A 20,459-nucleotide genomic window follows, 5' to 3' on the forward strand; every position below is an offset into this window, starting at 1 on the left:
AGGTGCTGCTTTAAATAGAACTCCATCTGCCTCCCTCCCTCTTCTCTCTTTTTGTAAATGTAAGTATCAAAACAATCCTGAACATTTTTTAATACTATTAACAGTTGGTGCCCATACCTCTTCAAAACTTAAACAAAATTAGCAACAGTATTTATTGTAACTGCTACTTTAAATAATTGAAATTCTAGCTCTTTCCCTAGGCAAGGTGGTTAGAGCATGCCTTTTCCATTTTGAGAAATTAGATTTCCAAAATATATTCTACTCTATAGCAACTGAATGCTTCTTGTCATGTTTTGATCTTGGAGAGCCCAAATTCTGCTTGGGGTACTCCAGGTTTGTGCTTATGTGATAGTGCCTTGAGAAGAGAAAGAAATGATTACATTTAAAATAATACGTTCATAAATCAAAACAAATATCTTCTTACCAACGTCCAGATCACGCACACCAGCTGGGATTCTTTTAACATATGGGTTTTACATTGGGAAGATTTATTCAAGACATTAACCTGAGTAGAAGGTTATTACTTTAAGACAAGACTGAGATCTCTTAAAAATGAATTGCTATATTTTGTCCCTGTGGAGGTTGGGAAAGCTTCTGTGGACATCATTAGATGTCTTAGGCCTTGGAGTTCAACTTCAATGCCAATAGAATTTTGCCCAGTTTGCTCTTCACACAAGTATGCTCTTCACACAAGTATGCTCTGTGCATCCACTGTTCTGTTAGAAGGAATCATGCATCTCATTCGTATTAATTGTTGTTTCAGATCTAGCTGCTGGAGGTTCTTTTGGGCATTTACATCCACACTCCACTTTCAGATGCCATATTTTCATAGTTTGTCCTAGGCCCGCTAATCATGCCTATCTACCTTATAAGGGTAATTTCATCATCTTTAAGTCTCTAGCTAACTGTACCATTGCCTACTCCTTTGGCCTTCTTCAGAGTGTTCTAACAATTGAAAATTATGTGGAACTTTCATTCCTAAGGAGGTTACCAGATTCTTCCATTGCCTTGTAGGATGCACACCTAGACGGCGTCCTACTAAGCAATTTTCTAAAGATCCAAATTGGATATTCTTCTTCCTCTTGGAGGCAGGGACTGTTTGGTTTGTCTTTGTATTTCCAGTGTCTAGCCCAGAATCTGGAACATAGTCACTACTTAATAACTGTTAAATTGAATTGGCTACTATTCCCCTGTAGATCAGTGGTCAAAGGATATGAACGGGAAATTACCAAAGGAAAAAATATAAGGCATGAACGACTATATTAAAAAATACTCCAAGTCACTAATAGTTAGAGAAATTAAACTAAAGCAGTTCTGAAGTTGCAGCTCATGCCCACCAGACTGGCAAAGATGACACGTGAGGAAAATGGCAAATGTTGGAGGGACTTCAGAAAGAAAGGCACATGAATGTTCTGTTGGTAGCGATGTTAATTGGTCCAGTCAATCGGGAATTATGCCTCCCATATTCCTGAATGGTGCCTATGCTTTGACCCAGAAACACTTCTATTAGATCTCTACCCCAAAGTGATCAAATAAAGAAGATTCATATATACATAAATATGTATAGCAGCTGATTTTGGTGGAGCAAAGAATTTGACGTTAAATGGGTGTCATCTCCTGGGGAATGGTGAATAAATTACAGTATACTGAATGCCTTAGACACTAGCTATGTGACCCTGGGTGAGTCATTTAACCTCTCTCAGCCTCAGTTTTCTCATCTGTATAATGGGGATACTAATAGCACCTACCACACAGGAATGTCGTGAGGATCAAATGACATAAGATACATAAAACCTTTAAATACTGTGTGGACCCTTGTAGTGACAGTGATGGTGGTGATGTGCCATAAGGATGATGGGAGGACCATAAGAGAGACCATTGAGAAGACTTGTACTTTGAAAGACTTAAGAATAATGCAATGACCAACCTTGATGCCTGAGAACTGATGATAGAGCAAGCTGCCCACCTCCTCACAAAGGTGATAGAACCAGAAGGCAGAATGGGACAGACATGTTTTGAACATTGTCGATATGGACATTTGTTCTCTCTCTCTCTCTCACACACATGTACGCACGCAGAGGTATATACATGTTCTCTCTGTCTGTCTGTCTCCCTCCCTCTCTCTCTCTCTGTGTCTCTGTCTCTCTCCCTCGCTCTCTGTCTCTCCCTCTCTGTCTCTGTCTCTCTCTCTCTCTGTGTGTCTCTCTCTCAAGGGTTTTGTTTTTCTTTTCCATAGGGATTGAGGGAGTGGGGGGGAAGGCGAAGGGAACTATAGATTGGCTGCAAAAAAAGGAAGGAAGGAAAGAGAACCATTGAATCACTTTGAAATACACGGTAGAGGACAAAAGGAATGCCAAAAGAAATCACAGACAAGTAGGACAGTTTAAAAGGCGTATGTTGAATTTCTTAAAAGAAAGGCAAGCTGTACATAATTGAGATTTGGAGTTTCACATATAAGCCTCTTTTTCCTGTTCTCCCACGTAGGTGGAAACGACCATTTTACTTGGTCTTAGCTATATTCGGAACAAAGAAACAAAAAGGAAATGAATTCACTGCTAATCGTGTGCCATCTAAGGGGTTCCATTCTATACAGCCCTTTGCCTGTTGGAGTCTCGTTGGTGGGTAGGAAGGAGAGCTGAGAGCTCCTGGTGGAGTTTTCTCTCTAGCTCTGACCCCAGCCCCAAGCTGAGTGATGGAATTCTACACTGGTGGCTGATGAGGCAGGGAGGGACACAGAGAAAAGTGGTTGAACGGGTTTTTGTTAAGTCTTTTCTGGCTTTTAACAAGCTACCTCTTTTGGACTCCAAAGAGCTTCTTAAGCAAGTAGCTTGTGTGGCAGTCAACTCCTTGGGTGCCAACAGGAGCCTCAGCTCTTGGGGGCTTAGATATCAGGCCTCTCTGCTTGGGTATATTGGAGCACATAGTAGGCACTTAGGATCATATGGCCACAGATTCAAAGCTGAAAAGGATCTTAGAGGTCATCTAGGCCAACCTTCTCTCTTCATAGATAAGGAAACTGAGGCCTGGGGGAGGGAAGGGACTTGCCCAAGATGCTTACATGGGTAACAAGTAACATAGCTGGTATATGATCTCCATTAATCTGATTTCAAATCCAGCATTCTTTCCACCACACCATGCTGTCTCCCTTCATAAATGTTTTTGGATTAAACCAAAATGAAGTGTTTAGAATTTGGTGTGTGTATTCCCAAGGCAGCATGGATAGTGAGCAAAGCAGAAGGACCCTTTGTTGCTGTGACTCCGCTTTCTCTAAAGAACCACCACCCCAGCATTTGTGGCCGCTGCCTAGAGCAGGTTGTGTATTATGGGATGTCGAAGGGTGTTCCTGTGCTGGGATAAGCAGCTCCCAGCTGCACCCAAACACCAGCCACTGAGCCCCTAGTGACTTGGGGGGCTTACTTGTGTTTCAGATCAGTGCTGAGGCCCTGGCTAGCATCCTGCCACAGAAGAGCGAGTTGGTAGTTTCATTGAAATACATTCCAGCCTCCAAACTGCCTGTTGCTGGAGACCACAAAAAAAGTAAGTATCCTCTGAAGCAATTGGCTGTAATTATTTCAGTTTTGGCCAGAACACCAAATGCCTTGGTTATGAAGGTTTGCCTAGCATCTGGGAGAGGAGATTGAGGGGTGGTCCTAGCTGCTAGGCTTCCTGGGAAAGACTAGGCTGATGTGTGTGAACCCTAAATGCCTTTGGCCATCCTGGCCTTACTGGCTCCCCCCATGCTCTCCCAGCCTCAGGCTGGGATCTCATTTCCTGGATCTCATTCTTTGGAGGGAGACCTTGTTCTGTCTGTGGAGATGTCTGTTACTCTGAACTGAATTTGATTTTGATTCGGTTGTGACCGCTGCTGAACGCTAGAGAACATACTCACCGTGGCTCGTCTCCTTTCCAGGCAAAGTTGGAGATGGAGGAGAACTCCAGGTGTGGATTAAAGAAGCCAAGAATCTGCCCGCTGCCAAATCTGGAGGCACCTCGGACAGCTTTGTTAAAGGGTGAGTCTTTAGCCAAGTTGGCCCTGACTAGTGGAAGGATGAGAAGGCCAAGAGAGAGGACGTTCCCTGGAATTCCATCCTTAGCTTCCCCCTGGCCTTTGTCCTGAAAGATGGAGGCAGCATTTCATTGCACTGAACCTCTCCCTTGAGACTCGACCCAGCTTGGATTTTGATGACAGAACTGGAACAGAGTGGGACACTTAATAATCGACACCGTCATCATCATCATCATCATCATCATCATCATCACTGTTATTTTTTGACTCAGCCCTGTGATTTCATTGGTGTAGGGAACTCTCAGAAAGGAAACTCCTTTTAGCAAGGATTCTAACCTGGGGTCCATGAACTTGTAAAAGAAAATATTTGGATAACTGCATTTCGATGTAATTCGTTTCCTTTGTAATTCTATGCATTTAAAACCATTCTTCTGAGAAAGAAGGGGTCCATAGATCCAAAGGGGTCAGGTACCTGAGACCAAAAAGGTGACGCACCCCCCTCTCAGTGGCCTGTCTGTAGCACTGCCCAGGGCCACAAGCCAGTGGGTGTTAGAGGGGGAATTTGGACCCAGGTCTCTGACTTCATGAGCAGTCTTCTCTTGCCATCCTACACTGGCCTCTGACTAAACACCCTCCTAGCTGTCATTCATCCAGCACTTTCAGGTTGTCAGAATGCTTTGTAGACATACTCTGAGCCTCACACCACAGTCTTAGGAGAGGGAGGGGCTATAGTCACCCTCATTTTGGAGGGCCTGGGTGGGGTTTGTGCCCTCTGCTGCTGCTTCCTCATGGCATAGTGGTGGTGGGATTCTCGAAGGTGTCTTCAAGACCTTAGTGGGTCTTACCAAGGGGAAAAGGTTTCAAGGAGGAACGTGAAGATACCAGGTGTGCAGAGGGAGGCTCATGACCAGGTTGGCCAAAGGGTGGTGACAAACAGCTCTCAAAGACTATCTCTGGAATCCTAGAGGGGTGAGGTCTGGGTGAAAGGAGCACTCATGCTCAGATGAGTCTCCATTTAATCTTATGAAATAACAACACCCCCTCTCCTTCCCCTTCCTCCAACACATGGCTTCTCAAGCATTTGGATGTTACCAATAAAGTAGCCCCACTTAATGGAGTAACAGACTGCCAGCATTGTCCAAGTCCCGGATCTCCCTTCTGACCCAGCTCTGATGTTGACGGGTACCTGTGAAGTTCTTTTATAAGTCGTGTCTGATTAGACATAGGGCTTTCACTAGGACCTGGCCCATCTCTGCCCCCTCCCTCCATTCATTTTCCGTGATACATTCATTAACCTGAGAGGCAGCATGACATATCAGATACAGACAGGACCTTGGAGTCAGGAAGACTTGGGTTTAAATCCCAGCATGGGCTGGTAACTTAACCCCTTTCTAGCCTTCTAGGTCATTGTTTGGATAACACTTAGCCAAACTTTAAAATGCTATTAAGATGTAAATGGTTATTATTATGAGTAGTACTAGTAGTAGTAGTAGTAGTAGTAAGTAGTAGAAGAAGGTGGAGGGATTCTACTTGAACAGAAAACAGAGGAGGGGGAAGGGGCCTACTGGGGCTCCAGTTTTCAGGCCAGACCAGCGGGAAGGAGGAGCTTGGCCATTAAATGTGGCCTCTCTCTCACTCCCCTCCCCATTGTTCAGATACCTCCTTCCCATGAGGAACAAGACCAGCAAACGCAAGACTCCGGTGGTGAAGAGGAGCCTGAACCCCCACTACAACCACACGTTCGTGTACGCTGGAGTGAGGCTGGAGGACCTGCAGCACGTGTGCCTGGAGCTGACCGTGTGGGACCGGGAGCCCTTGGCCAGCAATGATTTCCTGGGAGGCATCAGGCTGGGGCTTGGTACTGGTAAGATCACCGTGCTCCCCGTGCCCCCCTGCCCGCAACCCCTTGCAGTTTCTTTAGACTGACATCCATATATGTGATGGGGACTCTCCCTCCTGAGCTCAGGTACCTGCTCTCTCCCTTTCATACAAGATCTTTTTTTCAAGGATCAGGAGGTCACAGGAGGCTTATGGGAAGAGTAAGTTGAGTCTCTGCTGCACCCTGGCAGTAATAACTGCACTTCCCCAGCTTCTTTCTACCTGGCCCCAGAGTCCTCAGCTTATAGCAGAGGGGAATGCTGCTTTCCCTTGAGCCAAGTTGGCTCTTGGAGGAAGGCTATGGTTTGGCCATGAAGTTTCAGTGGCCAGTTTTGTTTAGATTTTGGGGTCTAGACCTGCCTGCAGTTTCACTGGAGTGGAGAATTCCCTGCCATAGAAACTCTGTCCACTGAGGCATATCGGCAGCTTATTTATATAGTCTCAGAGCCTGGTGCACTCAGATGTTGTGATTTGCCCATGGTCACGTAGCTAGTATGTGTCAGAAACAGGGCTCAAACCTGACCGAGTCTTCCTGGCTTCCCCAACTGGCCCTCTATCCACCGCCCTCTGCAGCCTCTCATCATGGCTGGTTATCGGGAACAACAGTCTCCGAGCTAAATATTCTCCCATTTTGGGAATCCCTTTCTCCTGAGCTGAAGGCATGGATGGTGTCTCTTGGCCCACTCTAGGTAACTGTTCATATCAGTCCCTCTTAGTAAGAGAGACTCTTCTATGAGGCATGCCATCTCTCCAGGCCGCCCCTGTGGAGTCTCAGTTGGTGGGTCTCTCTTTTCAGGCATCAGTAATGGGGAGATGGTTGACTGGATGGACTCTGCTGGGGAAGAAGTGAGTCTGTGGCAGAAGATGCGGCAGTACCCAGGCTCCTGGGCAGAAGGGACCCTGCAGCTCCGTCCCACCATGGCCAGGCAGAAGCTGGGATCCTGAGCCTTGGCTCTCCCTGGAGCTGCAGGACCACCAGCTGAGCCAAGTTAGAGGAAATAGAGCCAGGATCCATACTGCCTCGTTACATAGACAGATCCACGCTCGCGTGTGTGTCTGTGTACGTTCCTGGGCATGTGTGTATTCTGCTGTTCTCTCTGTGTAGCTTGCCATCCTGCAGTGAAGGGGGATTGTTGTCACCTTGTTGAGCAATCCCAGCACTATGGGTTTATTCTTGGTCAGTGTTTGTGCCTGTGTTTAGTCTGACCTTGTTTGTTTTACTTCTTGCAGATTCCATCCTGACCCATCCATTTTGGGTCCGGGTTAAATGTAGTGTTTGAGAGCTTGAAACCACCAAGTTTTTCCAACCTCTTCTACTCCCTCCCTGCTCCCAGAGAGTTCATGGCCTCTCGGGCCTTAGCTTTGCCCCCTGTTTGTGTGGGTTCTTGCCCAAGGCTGCCAGGGGCAGGAAAAGGTAGAAGAAACAAGATCAAGCTCATCTTGAAGGGATTCCCTCCCTAGTACTCAGTAAGGCAGCTGGGATCCTTTGCATTTCAGCCTGTTTTCAGTTCCTCTTCTACTCAGACAGGAGGGTTTTTTTGGGGGGCACTCATTGCTTTTATTCCCTTTAAAGAGGTTCCCCCGAATTTGATTCTGCCCCCCCAGACTCTAGTTGAGTGCCCAGTTTCCCCTCTGGGTATCTTGGAAACCTTCATCAATGGTGGTCAAATTGTTTGTGTCCTTAGCATGTACAGCACTGCTAGGGACCTGGGATATAAGTTTATGTCAGAGACCCTGGCTCAAGTAGCTAGCCATCTAATGGGGGAGAGATGGCATGGGCTGAATGACCAATATCTGGGAGAACAGCTTAAAAGCAAAAGAGATTCAGGCAAACTGGTCTGAGCCTGGGGGTTAGGGAAGGCTTTGAGAATGAGTTGGCACCCAAGCTGGGTCTCCAGGGAAAGCTGAGCCTCCTGCCAACAAGTGGGGATGGGAGGGATAGTCTGTTTGAGGTATGAAGGATGGGATAAGCTTAGATACGGAGACAAAGACAGGACAAGACCAGGTTCCTTGTGATCCTCATCATCCCAAAAGGCTCTGGTTTTCAGAGCCAGGCTTTTAGGATCTAAAGCCTTTAAGCCAGTTGACTTAAACATAGCCAGCATATTTTGTTTTCCTAAGTAGGAGCTTAAACATTGTCTCAGAGTTTTCTGACTCAGGATGTCGCCTCCCCCCCCCCCAACATGTGCGCGCGCGCGCGCACACACACACACACACTCATTCTGAACTTTCACACAAGGACAGTAGGTATTGTAGAGCCCTTAATGTTTCCACTGACCAGCAGTGGATGCGTTGATTCTTAAAAGTGAGCCCAGACCTTGTGCGGAGCCTAGGTATGGGTTCTCTGAGTTTGGGTCTAGTGGCTGGGAAAGAATTCTCTAATGCTTGTTCAGCCTGTTCCATGCTGACAAGATTTCTTACCCCTCCCCCCCCATTACAAATGCACTTACCTATATAAAGTTGTTTGCAAAAGGAGCTACACTGGAGAGGAAAACAATTTTCTCTGGAGCAAGCTCCACCAGCTTGCTCTTGCCTAGCTAGCTGAAGAAATCTCTGTTGTAGGGAGGAATTGGGTGGAGGTCATGTCTGGATTGATGGGTTTGGTTTTATAGTGTAAGGGGGAGAGTCCTGGCTACAATTTGTTGTGTTGCTGTTTGCCACCTTTTCAAATGTTCTTTAGTTTTAATAAAGCTTTCTTACTTGCCTACCCTTTGCCTTTGTTCATTCTCTTGACCCTGACTGGGGTGCCTTGACATCCTTGCTACCTCTTCTGTCCATCTGGGAGGATGGCACACGCCCTCCCGACCACCCAGTCCTTCCTCTAAGAACGGCACCTCCCTCACCGCCGCCCTGCAGGGTTTCACTAAATTACAGTCTCAGAGCTAGAAGAGACTTGAAACTGTAGGCTGAAGCACACCCAAGTAAGAATCCTCTCCTCACCTTACTGACCAACACTGATTCTCATCGTCAAGTACCAAGCATTCCCATCCTTCCTTAAATGCAGCCACTGTCTCTCCTCTCCAAAGTAGACATGACAGGTCTTTCACTGTCCTCTTCGGAACAGCCAGGGCTTAAAGGGGGATGGGAAGTGAGAGTCTGCTAGGTGTGGGGATCATGTCCTGCAGACCATTCTATCTGAGCTCGCTGAGACCAGGGTTGGGTTTCTTTCCCTCTCAGCCTGCCAGTTCATCAGGGCTAGCTCAACTTTGAGAGGAATAGAACACAGCTATGTAGCGCACACAATGAATGACCCCTCGAGCCCCAAGAAAGCCTCTGTGGTTTGGGATCCGGGACGACACGATTTGATAACATTCAATGGAAGGGGATGAATCACCTCAAACATCTCAAAGGACTATTTAATATACAAAGTCGAACAAGCCAACAGTTTCCAACACTATGCAGTCAATTTCTTAAGTTATAGATCTATGTATGACATAAATTGATATTGAGTGTGCATGAAGATAGGGCTAGGTTCATGGCTTGGTTCTAGGCCTGGCTCTGTGTTGCTGTCTTGGAGAGCCAGCCAGGGGTAGCAGAAAGTACTGGAGTCAGGAGACCTAGGTTCAAATTCTGGCTCTCCCAATTTGGTCATATTGTAGGCATGGGCAAATCACTTCACTTCTTGGTATCTGTTTCTACTCTTCTGTGAAATTGGGATTATGCATTTCCTACTCCATAGGTTTGTAGGAGGAAAGCACTCAGCGAACCTTAAAGCCAATGGTCATGTGTGAAGTAGCTATGATAATAATGGCATCTTTGGAAAGAGAACTGGGTCGGACCCTATGGCTCCCCACCAGAGAGGACGGGGGATTTTTTTTTTAATGCATTCGGATGGCATTTCAAGAGAGAATTTGATTAAGTCTTACCCAAAGGCTACAGCAGGACTGAGGTGATCTTCTTGGAGTAATCAAAGCATTGCCTGCAAACAAGCACTATTGCTTTGTAACACCTTTTCCTCCTTGGGGAAGAGTAAGGCTTGGGCCTGTGAATTACGATTAGGGAACCACCCCCTGAAAATGGCTTCAATCAGCTACTGGGTGGGAGTTGGCACAAGGTTTCTCGGCCCTGTTTCACTATTTAGCTTCAGGGACTTAAGACGTGCTGGGCAGCTCTGGTCTGCCAACTGCAATACAGCTCTGCTATAGGCAAGGGCGGTGCTCTTACTCACTGTTTGACCCTGACCTTCAGAACTGGAAGGGCCAGTCTTTCTGGATGTTTTCCACGTGGAGCTCACTTGCACTTTGCATTCTAAGACAGAACCTGCCCACTTCCTCTCACTGAGCTGGTGCTTCTGCTCCGACCTTTTACACTTTCTTGTCCAGCCCATTGTCACATTCCACCCAGCAGCTACTTAACTTTGCTAAGATTTTTCCCCCCAGCTTTGCTGAATTTTAAAATAAGGTTTCTCCTAAAACTCTTGTGTAAACAGTACTTTCAGCTTTCCTGACTTAGGGCAAGGAGCCTGTGTTCTCTGCCCATTAGGCAAAGACCAGAATTTGACTTTTTCCCCACCTCATCTGTACACTTTTTGGGTCCTTGAGTCATACTCCAGGGCCCTGCTTTGAGCAATAAATATTCTAAGTTAAAATTGTGTTTAACTTCCCCTGCTCCCTGAGGCCCCCTTGGAACATGTATCTGTGTTGAAAGCCAGGCTATCGGTGCTCTCAGCTTTGTTTGACAAGCAGGGTCTTGGCTTGGCCAATAAGTCCTGCCACCTTGCCTTCAGATGCCCCTTCAAATCAGACAAGGGCACTGCACTGAAGGAGAAGGCTCCTGATTACCTGGTGTATTACTGGGCTCTGAGCCGGGATAGAAATGAAGTAAAGGGTCTGAGCCAGCAACAGGAGAGGAACTCCCCACATAGCCTCAGTGAATGGGGTGAAGTCTGAGCAATGGCACTAAATAAAAGGGGGAGGGAGAAAGGCCTTCATCCAACAACCCTCTCTCATTTCTGGTTCTCAGTCTGACTGTCCTGTTGTTAGCCCTGACCTGCACTGGGTCTAGCTTGGAAAAGTGAACCTCTGTCTGAGTGTAATAGTTTCATGGGGCCTCGGGAGGGAGCAGCAGGAAGAGAGAAGTTGCAGTTGGTTGTACATCAACTTTGGTGGGGGGCTAGAAGGGCAGTGAGACTAGCTCCATGACTAACTAGCAAGCTGCTAGGACCGACTGGTTAAGATGAACTGAGAGGATGGTGATATTTGTAGGATAAGGCAAAGAGAGAAGCACTGGGAGGGAAACATTAAGGACTTGCAAAATCAGTGCTATACATGCCATGCCCTGCCCTCCCCTCCCCTCCCCTCCCCTCTCCTCCCGTCCCTTTCCCTCCCTCCCCTCCCCTGGACCATTTGAAGGGAAACAGGGTTGATTTTGCTGATGGTGTTGACTTCAGTTGTAGTATCTGGGAAAGGCAACCATTTAAAACACACATTCTATTGATGAATGAACATGGGGGTTCATGAACTTCTGGGAGCCTGGAGGTTGAGAGGAGGGGTAGCAGAGGAAAGAAGGCTGCCGCAGCCACTGCCAATGATCTTATCTATGCTCCAGTGCTGCCCCGAAGATTGCCACTGCTAAGCCTGTTGGGACTAAATAACTCCACCCACCCCCAGATCCCTGGAAACCTCCCTGGGGGCAGTGCATGGTTTCAGACGCGCTGGTGACCAGCCCCCTGCCCTGCTCTTGGGGCTTCTTTTAGAATGGCCACCACTTCACCCAAATGGAATAAATTCCCTATCTCTTTATTTTCTGGGGTCCAGAGTTCTACAGCCAGGGTGCCTCACTCACAACCTGTGCCCTGGCTCAGGTTCATTCACATACATCGCGCTGCCTCCGCCGCTGCTCCAATTCCTGCTTGCTCAGAAGGTAGTCATCAATAAAGGTGAAGATCTCCTCGGGGGTAACTGGTTCCATGTAACGCTCCCGGTCCATACCCAGCTTGTCAATTAGCACCATGTTGAAATAGGACCTGGTGAGGTGCTGAAATTGCCTGGAAGAGAAAAAGAGTTCTGAATGTCCAGAGACCTAGGCCTCTCATCGGCCAGCCTCTTTACCTTTAACACCCTTCATCTCCATCCCACTACTATAACCACCTGGCCTTCCTACCTCAAGTCCCTTGATCTTAACCCATTCAATCACATTTCAATGCAATACAACATTTATGAATCATCTACTATAAAGAAGGCAGTGTGTTAGATTTGTAATGACTGTAAACTATTTTAAAATGTTAGTGATTATTTGAATGTGAAGTGCCATTGCACCATCCAAACTAAGGAAGGCCTTGAGAATCCCTCAGATTAAAAATCATACTCCTCTGTGTCCTATTGCAAACACTTAACCAGACACTGGCACTGTCAAGAAACAAATAAGAAAACAAAACAAAACAAAACAAAAAAAAAACCATTCTTTTTATGATAGAATTGGTGGGAAGGGATCAGACATTCGATTTCTTTGCTGTTACAAAATCTCACTGTGTAAACTCCCTCTGCTTTTCCCTAGGTACCTGAGCAAACTGGTTCATAATTTCATTTTAATTAAATTACAAAATTGCCTGAGGGGAAAGGGGATGATTGAGGGGTTAAAGTGACCCCACTGTGGGGGTCACACAGCTGGTATGTACCAGAGGCAAGACTGGAACTAACCAGGCTTTCCTGACTCTAAGTCTGGCTTATGATACCATGCTGTTTCATAATGCATGACACCAATCTAAGTAATTGTGAGGATCACACCTTCTAGAAACCCTTAGCCTCATTTTCCAGCTGAGGAGAACCAGGCTCAGCGAGACTAAGTGACTAGCTCAGAGGCAGAATTTGAACCCAGACTGAATTCCCCACTCTAGGTCCAAGTGCTCTCTCCTCTAGACCCTCCTACCTCAGTAGAAATAAAAGCAAAAATGTTTTAAAGCATATTACCTGACACAGGCTGTCCCTTTCAAAGTAGATTCTTTAAAAAAAACAAACCAAACCAAACCATCCATAAATAAACTCGTCAGCCTTTCTAGGGAGGTCAGCATTTTCAGTGAAGACACAGAACTTGGGCATATGGCAGATAAGGCAGCTGGCTGGGATGCCCGAGCCAGGGGGGTGGCTGGAAAAGTCTTTGGTAAACAATGCACGGAACAAAATGCAACTCGAAGCAGAACGTGGTTGAAAACAGGAACTGTCCAGTGAAGAGGGGAGGATGGAGGATGGAGGATGCAGGGTGATAACGAGAGGCTGGAGAGAGGGTGAACAGGAGTTGGCAACATCAGCAGCGGGGCAGGCGGCCAGGCGTGGCATCTCGGACTCTGGCCTGCTGGCTGCCCCGGGCCCTCTCTCTCCTCCGGCGGCCCGCCTAGGGCTTGGGCCGGCCCCTGGGGTGCAGGGCCACCCTGGCCTTGGGCAGGCGCTGCCGAATCCGCCGCCGCAGGCAGGCGATCTCCTTCTCCAGCCGGATGATGCGTCTCTTGGCCTCCCCAGGGCTGCGAAAGGCATAGCTGTGGTCCTGGAGGACCTGCTGCGCCCTGAGGATGGACACACTGGGGATCGGAGGGGGCCGAGGGGGGGGCCGTGGGGGAGAAGAAGGGGGGGGCCCGGCCTGCTCCTGGGCCTCCTGCTCGGCCTCGACCTCGATCTCGTCCTCGATCTCCAGAGGGATGTCGGCCTCGTCGCCCCTGCTGTCGCCCGCGGCGTCGGCGTCGGCCTCCACCTCCGCTTCCAGCTGGGGCTCCTCGTCCGCCTCGGGCTTCTCGTCCGCCTCGGGCTTCTCGTCCCCCTCGGGCTCCTCGTCCCCCTCGGGCTCCTCGTCCGCCTCGGGCTCCTCGTCCCCCTCGTCCCCCTCGGGCTCCTCGTCCCCCTCGGGCTCCTCGTCCCCCTCGGGCTCGTCCTCGTCCCCCTCGGGCTCGTCCTCGTCCGCCTCGGGCTGGCGCTCGCGCTCGCGCTCGTCCTCGTCCTCGCGCTCGTGCTCGTGCTCGCGCTCTTGCTGGCCGCCGGCCGCCGCGCGGCCTTTGCCTTTGCCTTTGCCCGGCCCCTTGAGGCGGCCGGTGCAGAAGTCGAAGAGGGTGGGCACGGCGTCTGCCCTGAGGCGGCGCGTCTGGCCCGTCAGGTCGAAGCAGGAGGCCTCGAAATGGCGGGAGCACAGGAAGGCGTGCTTGCCCGGCACGAAGTTGTCGCGCTGCAGGAGGCGGATCCACTCGCGGCGCCGCTTGGGCTCCAGCGGGAAGCGGTGGAAGCTGATGTTGACGTGTTTGTCGTAGATGGCCGGACAGCCGGCCGCCGCGCAGGTGGTCGGCATGCCCCACGGCTCGCTCGCTGGCGTAGCCGCCGCCCGCAGTCTGGCAGGCGAGCCTCGAGCGCCCTGGGGCACGCGGGCAGCCGGGGGGCGGGGCTAGGGCTGGAGCTGAGGGGCGGGGCCGGACAGGAGGAGGAAGAGGAGCAGCGGGGGTGGGGAGGGCGCCGGAGGAGCGCGCAGATCCGGAGGAAAGCAAAGGCGAGGCGACCAGGGAGGGAGACGGGGCCTCTGGGGGGGCCTGAGGAGGAGGGGGGCGGGGCTTGGCCGGGCCGCGCTCGCCGGTTGTGACGTCACCCGGCCGTTAGCTCGGTGAAGGCAGGCCTTGGCCCTTGCGCCAAGAAAATGGTGGCCACCTCCGCGCGCGCGCTCCCCCGGCCTGGAGGGCGGAGCGGCCGGTCCCGCACTGGCCTCGGGGTTGCCGGGAGGGATGGCGCCGCGCAGGAAGATCCGAAGGCTGCGGAGCCGGGGCCCCGCTTGTATAGATCGAACGAGGCGGGGGGCGGGGGGCGGTGGGCGTCAGTGGGATGCCAAAGGGCAGCAGCAAAGGCTGGGGAGAGGGGGGCTCGGGCCGCCAGCAGGACCTTCCGGGAGAGGCGGGGCCGTGGCCTCCCCGTAGCTCGCTGCAGGATGTGCTGGAGGCTTCTCTGGGAGAGTGCCGGAGGCCAGGCGGCTCAGCCCCCCTCCCATTGGGAGGACTTGCCTGCCTCCCGCGGCCAGTGTGCGGGGGACGGGGAGAACTCAGGGCGGCGTGGGCAGGGGCCACTCTGGCCTCCAGGGTCGCCCGCCCCGCCCCCGCTTCCCCCCGGGTCCTGCTCACTCTTCGCTTAGGCACTGTGCCTTCAGCTCTCCCACACAGCAAGTTACACAGGAGTTACTTAGCCGCGTTGATGAACTGAGTTTGCACATTGGAGCCCCCGCCCAAACCCCCTGGCCCAGGGCTCCAGCAGCTATGACATTTGGAAGTCCTTGGCCAACTTTTACCCAGAGCGGGGCTTGACGAGTGTCTCCTTTCTTCATTCCTGCCTTCATTTTAGCGTGAACGTTAAGCTACCCAGATAATAAAGCTTCGAAGGCAGGATTTGAACGCAAGTCCTCCTGATTGAAAATCCAGCACTTTGTCCCCTCCAAACCACACTGCCCCTTCTGAGAGGGATAAGCCAGGAGGGATTCGATTCCAAGCACCGAGGACAGCTCAAACAGAGGCACCGAGGCCAAAGAGGGAATGAGTTTAGGGAACAGCAAGGAGCTAAGTCAGACAGAGTAGGCTGTGCGGGAAGGGGCTTGAAATGCTCCGCTCGGGAGTTTGCGTTTTATTCTGGGGGGCAACGGGGAACCATAGGAGCTTCTCAGACAGGGGAGTGATGTGGTCAGTCCAGGGCCTGTACCACGATAGTACTTGTGGGAATGGAGAAGGGGACAGATTTGAGAGAGGTTGTGAAAGTAGAATTGGCAGACTTTGTCAACTGTTGGGATATGGAGGGGTGAGGGAGAAGGGAACAGTAAGTTCTGGGAAGTGACTGGAAAGCTGGGAGATACCCTCAAGAGAAAGGAGGAAGTCCAAGGGAGAGCTGGGTTTAAAGTTCTGTTTGGACACCGCCCTGCTGCTTCTAAGCACTGTCCTCTCCTCCCCCAATCAGCTAGGCCAACCTTTACCATCAGTAGCAAGTTACCCTCAAACCCCCCAGAGGACCTACTACCCTAGGTCACTTGAGCCTTCATTAATGATGGGAGCCATTACCTTTGAAACACCATTGTCTGTGGAGCAGCTGGGAGGCCCAATAGTTAGAACACTAGACTAGGAGTCAGTAAGACCTGCATTCGAATCCAACCTCAGAGACTTCCTAGCAGTGTGACCCTGGGCACATCACTTAACCTTTGCTTCAGTTTCCTCACCTGCCAAAATGGAGGTGACATTAACACCTATGTCCCAGGGTTGTTGTGAAAATAAAAGGAGATATTTGTGAAGTGCTTTGCAAGGCTTAAAACACTATACAAATGCTAGTTGTTATTATTATTCTTTCCCAGTTTCTACCTTAATTGGCACTTGGCTTTTGTCTTTCTGTGCCATTGCAAACAAACTCTTGGGGATAAGTACTGTGGTCCTTAACCCAGAGATTTTTAAGGGTAGCCAGTGCTCTCCATGAAGCCAGTGTCATGATAAGGATGCTGATCAAAGGAGATCCTGTCTTCACCTCCTGCCTCCCTCAGAGGATGATGGGTATGACTGAGCCTTCGGTGGATGATGACTCTTTATAGATAGAGCAAAACCAACGAGTCTCTGAGCCAATAGGATTGGGGGCTGAACCCTGGGTCTTGCAAAACATCCAGTGTCTCAGTAAGCATTCAGAAGGAGAAGGGGTCCCAAAGAGAGCAGTGTGCAGGTCATCTCCCACAATCCCCATTCTCACCAGTCTTGCCTGTGTCTTTCCCAGTCTCCCCAGCCTGTACCTGAGCTCCTCTATGATGCTGGCCGACAGCTGCTGCTCCCGGATGCGTCCCACCTCCTGAGGAGGCTGCCCCACCAACTCGATGATGGTCACATGGCGAAGATCCAGCCCACAGGTGGATTGCTAGAGAGGAGACAGGTAGGATGAAAAGGACATGGAGCTGCCCCCCAAACAAGACGATCCTTTGGGTACTAGGCTGCGGGGAACATCCATTTATCTCAGCACCCCTGGGACCACGTTGTGGTTCAGGTGAAGGAGGCCATGGTTCTGTGCCAAAGACTACACCCTTGGGATTGGCGTTGAGCCTTTTGGCCCTCCTGTTCCATGCCTTCCCTACATAGCATACACACCCGTTAGCTGTTGGAAGCAGACAAAACAGCTTCCAAGTGGGGAGTGTCAGGGTATAACTATATAGGGAACACATCGAGTACAGCTACATGGTCTCATTCAATTCAGTGTCACCCAGGTGAACACCATTGTCTGGCTCTTAGACTAGGAGAGGCAACCTGGTATAGTGTTGGACTTGGGCCCAGGAAGACCAGGATTTAAATCTTGCCTCAGTTTTTTGCAGCCAGGTGGCTAAGTGGATAGAGCACTGGCACTGTAGTCAGGAAAACCTGGGTTTGAATCCAACATGAGACAACTTCTTGTTGTGTGATCCTGGGTAAGTCATCTGTCTGCCTCAGTTTCCTAATGTGTAAAATGGATATGATAACAACGCATACCTCCTAGGGTTATGGTGAAGATAAAATGAGAGAATATTTGGAAAGCTCTTTGCAATGCTAGTTGTCATTGTTATTATTACTTTGTCACCCTGATCGAGTCATTTAAACAGTCTGAGCCTTAGTTTCCCCATTTATAAAATGGGCATCATAATAGATCCTACCTAACAAGGCCATTGTAAGGCTCAAATAAGATAATGTATTTAAAGTACTTTGCAAATCCACAAATTCTATATCATCATCATCATCATCATCATCATCATCATCATCATCATTTCAGTGGATCAGTGGTAACCTTCCAGTGATGCAGATTGCAAAGTCTGCATGCCAGCCCATCCTGTGTCCCAGGGAGTTCATTCAATGTGCTGGGGGCCTTCCTTGATTTCTCTTGATATCATAAGGGTGCCAGTGGAACGTAGGGGCTATCCATGAGTTGTTTCTCCCTCTTTCGCTGTGACTAGCCCATCATCTTTTTTTGATCATACACTTCATAGACTTAGAGATTGAGACCTGGATGGGAGGTCATCTACAGGTTATCTAGTCCAACTTCCTTTTTTTTTTTTGCAGAGGATTGACCTAGCTGATCTCTAAGATCCTGTGTAACTCTAAATCCCTGGATCTCACCAACACAGTCGTCCCGTTTCGTGGGCACAGTCCCTTTGGTTAATCCCTGAGTTGCTCTTACTTTTAGTTATTTGTGGCTATACTATAAACCTTTTTTCTCCGTTGCTTGAAGGCTTTCCTGGCTGGTTCCTGTCACTCTCCCCTATCCCTGATTGCAATCAGCACATGCTTCTTTTCTGTCCCTTCAGCACAGCTGCCCTTGTTTCTGCCATCTCTGCCCTTTGTCTTCTTTCTCCTCTGCCTTTTTTTTTGCTTCATGTGCATTCTGTATATGGTGCCCACATCTGTGCCTTGCTGTCTGGATCACCACACTGACCCTCTGCTTCAAGCTGCCCTCCGTAACCACTGTGGGCCAAAGAGTGAGTTTTTCCTCCAAAGCTTATTCTTGGAATCTATGACTTTTCTCCTTTTCACTGCCCCAGTGGGCATGAGAACAGAGTATAGACATGGTGCTCGATAAGCCCCCCATTGTTGGGAATCTTGGGGTATAGGTGTCCCTCAAGGCTCTGTCCTGGGCCCTCTTCTCCTTTCTCTCCACACTCGTCACCTTCTCTCTACTCATCTGGCCCACCCTAGTTCAGTCCCTTAGCACTTCTAGCCTAGATGTTTGCAAAAGCCTCTCAGTTGCTTTTCCTTTCTCAAGTCTCCTATGCTACTCAGTCGCCAAAGTGAGACAATTGGGGTTAAGTGACTTGCCCAGGGTCACACAGCTAGTAAATGTTATATGTCTGAGGCTGTATTTGAACACCTGACTCCAGGGCCGGTGCTTTATCCACTGCGCCACTTTGCTGTCCCCAAAGTGATTTTCTTAAAGCACACATCTGAGCATGTAACCCCTTGTTCAACAAATTCCAGTGGCTCCATTTTGCCTCCAGGAGCAAATCCAAAGCCCTTCGTTTGGTGTTTGAAGCCTCTCTTTCTAATCTTCTTAGGTTCTCTTATCTGCCATGCCTTTGCTTTGGCTGAGCCCACACTCTCTCTCTCTCCCAACCTTGGACTCTTGGGATCCCTTCAGATCCTCCTCTGAGCCTCAGCTCAAGTGCCACCTCCTCCTGGAGGCCTTACCAGGCTTGTCCTCCAGCTTCTAGTGCCACCCCTGCTAGAGTTTACTATGGATTTCTCTTATATGTTCTCATTCAGGGACTGATTTGACTTTTCTTTCTGATTTTGCCTGACACAGAGTAGGTGCTTAATAAATTCGTAGTAATTGGTTGATGCTACTCAGCAGGGCCCAGTTTTAGAGAAGTATGACATAATGTAGGCCCACCGCCTTTCCAGTCAGCAGCCTTCTCTAGGTCTTGCCAGTTCACCTTACTTCTCTTGTTCAAGGCTGAGCTAAGATGTGGGTTCTGGTTGTAGGCCTCTCACCTGTGTGGGCAAGTCTCTAAACCAGCTGTGAATCTCTATTTGTTCATTCCCTCTGAAAAATAAGGAGGTTGGGCTTCATGGTCTCTAAGCTTCCTTCCTGCTCTTGAGACTCTATGACCCATTTCTGTTTTCTTTCCTTGGGTCCCTGGAAGAACAAAGTCCTTTGTCTTAGCCCTAGGGTCACCCTCACAGCTTCAGGGCTGAGCTCTTCTCACAGCTACCTGCACCTTCATTGTCTACAAATATTCTCTGATCAGTCTCATCTCTGGTCTGGGCCTCTGGGCCTCTGGCCCCCAGGCCCCCACCCTACTCAACTGCCCTGAATGAACCTCAGAGCTAGGCAAGCATGGTCTGCTACCTCTCCAAAGCCCTCCTTCTGACCTCTTCTTAAATACCTCCATTCCAAATCCCTTTGCCAGCATTAGCAGCCTGCTTGGGCGACATGAGTTCAAGTTGGCCCAATACCTACTGGTGGTGTATGTTAAAAAGTCTCTAGCCAACTGCCACACCCTTCCCTGGAATTGTTCCACATTGTTCTTGTTTTCCCTGACGGTATTCACACAAGTATTTGGGGCAGTGGAAGAGATGCTTGATTTGAAGTCAGAGGCCTGAATTGAAATCTTGGCTCTCTGATACTGTACTTACTTGCTATGTGTCCTTGGGCAAGTAACTTAATCACCGTTTGCTTCCATTTCTTCAGTGTAAAATGAAGGGGTTGACCTTGGTGACCTCTAAGGTTGCAGATCCTATGATGCTATTTCTGATGCTCTCAGACCACTCTGGTACCAATTCCCATTGCTTTGGAGGGAAGGCATTTTGTTCTATGCCCCCTTTAGAAAGGGGCATCTGCAGCCTAGCGGCTTTACTATCTCACTAGGACAAGCATCTTTTTTCCTTGTTTTAGATTAGAGCTGTGACTTCTCTTTAATAATGCAGATCAGTACATGCTGAGCAACTTCAAGTCTTAGAGAGTTGCCTAGACCCCAGAGAAGATAAATGACTTGTCTAGAGTCATACAGCCAATCTGTATCCAAGGTAGGACTTGATCCCAGGGCTTCCTGACTGTGAATGAGGACAGCTTTCTAGCCACTAACATAGGCTCCCAATACGCATTAGAATAATAACAAGAAGGACAACTACCATTTATAT

The 20,459-nt window shown here is 49.4% G+C and overlaps 2 protein-coding genes and 1 pseudogene across 7 annotated transcripts in view; 1 reads left to right on the forward strand and 2 right to left on the reverse strand.

Annotated features, from left to right (window-relative positions):
• The window catches only part of SYTL4 (synaptotagmin like 4), a 49,883-nt gene extending 41,294 nt beyond the window's left edge, over positions 1 to 8,589 (forward strand). For all 5 annotated transcript variants that reach the window (XM_027838358.1, XM_027838375.1, XM_027838385.1 and 2 more), the window contains 4 exons: positions 3,429 to 3,537; positions 3,911 to 4,010; positions 5,662 to 5,870; positions 6,681 to 8,589. In XM_027838358.1, the coding sequence (XP_027694159.1) occupies positions 3,429 to 3,537; positions 3,911 to 4,010; positions 5,662 to 5,870; positions 6,681 to 6,829 (567 nt within the window). In that variant the 3' untranslated portion in view covers positions 6,830 to 8,589. The remainder of the gene's footprint in view (positions 1 to 3,428; positions 3,538 to 3,910; positions 4,011 to 5,661; positions 5,871 to 6,680) is intronic.
• Positions 8,590 to 11,228: 2,639 nt separating this feature from the next.
• Positions 11,229 to 20,459, reverse strand: part of SRPX2 (sushi repeat containing protein X-linked 2) — a 32,757-nt gene continuing 23,526 nt past the window's right edge. For both annotated transcript variants that reach the window (XM_027838189.1, XM_027838182.1), the window contains exons 10-11: positions 16,598 to 16,719; positions 11,229 to 11,870 (exon numbers count right to left, since the gene is read on the reverse strand). In XM_027838189.1, the coding sequence (XP_027693990.1) occupies positions 11,690 to 11,870; positions 16,598 to 16,719 (303 nt within the window). In that variant the 3' untranslated portion in view covers positions 11,229 to 11,689. The remainder of the gene's footprint in view (positions 11,871 to 16,597; positions 16,720 to 20,459) is intronic.
• Positions 13,214 to 14,152, reverse strand: LOC114024900 (annotated as a pseudogene).

The sequence above is a fragment of the Vombatus ursinus genome, unplaced genomic scaffold (assembly GCF_900497805.2).
Source record: "Vombatus ursinus unplaced genomic scaffold, bare-nosed wombat genome assembly UNPS02004577.1, whole genome shotgun sequence".
In the NCBI taxonomy this organism is placed as follows: domain Eukaryota; kingdom Metazoa; phylum Chordata; class Mammalia; order Diprotodontia; family Vombatidae; genus Vombatus; species Vombatus ursinus.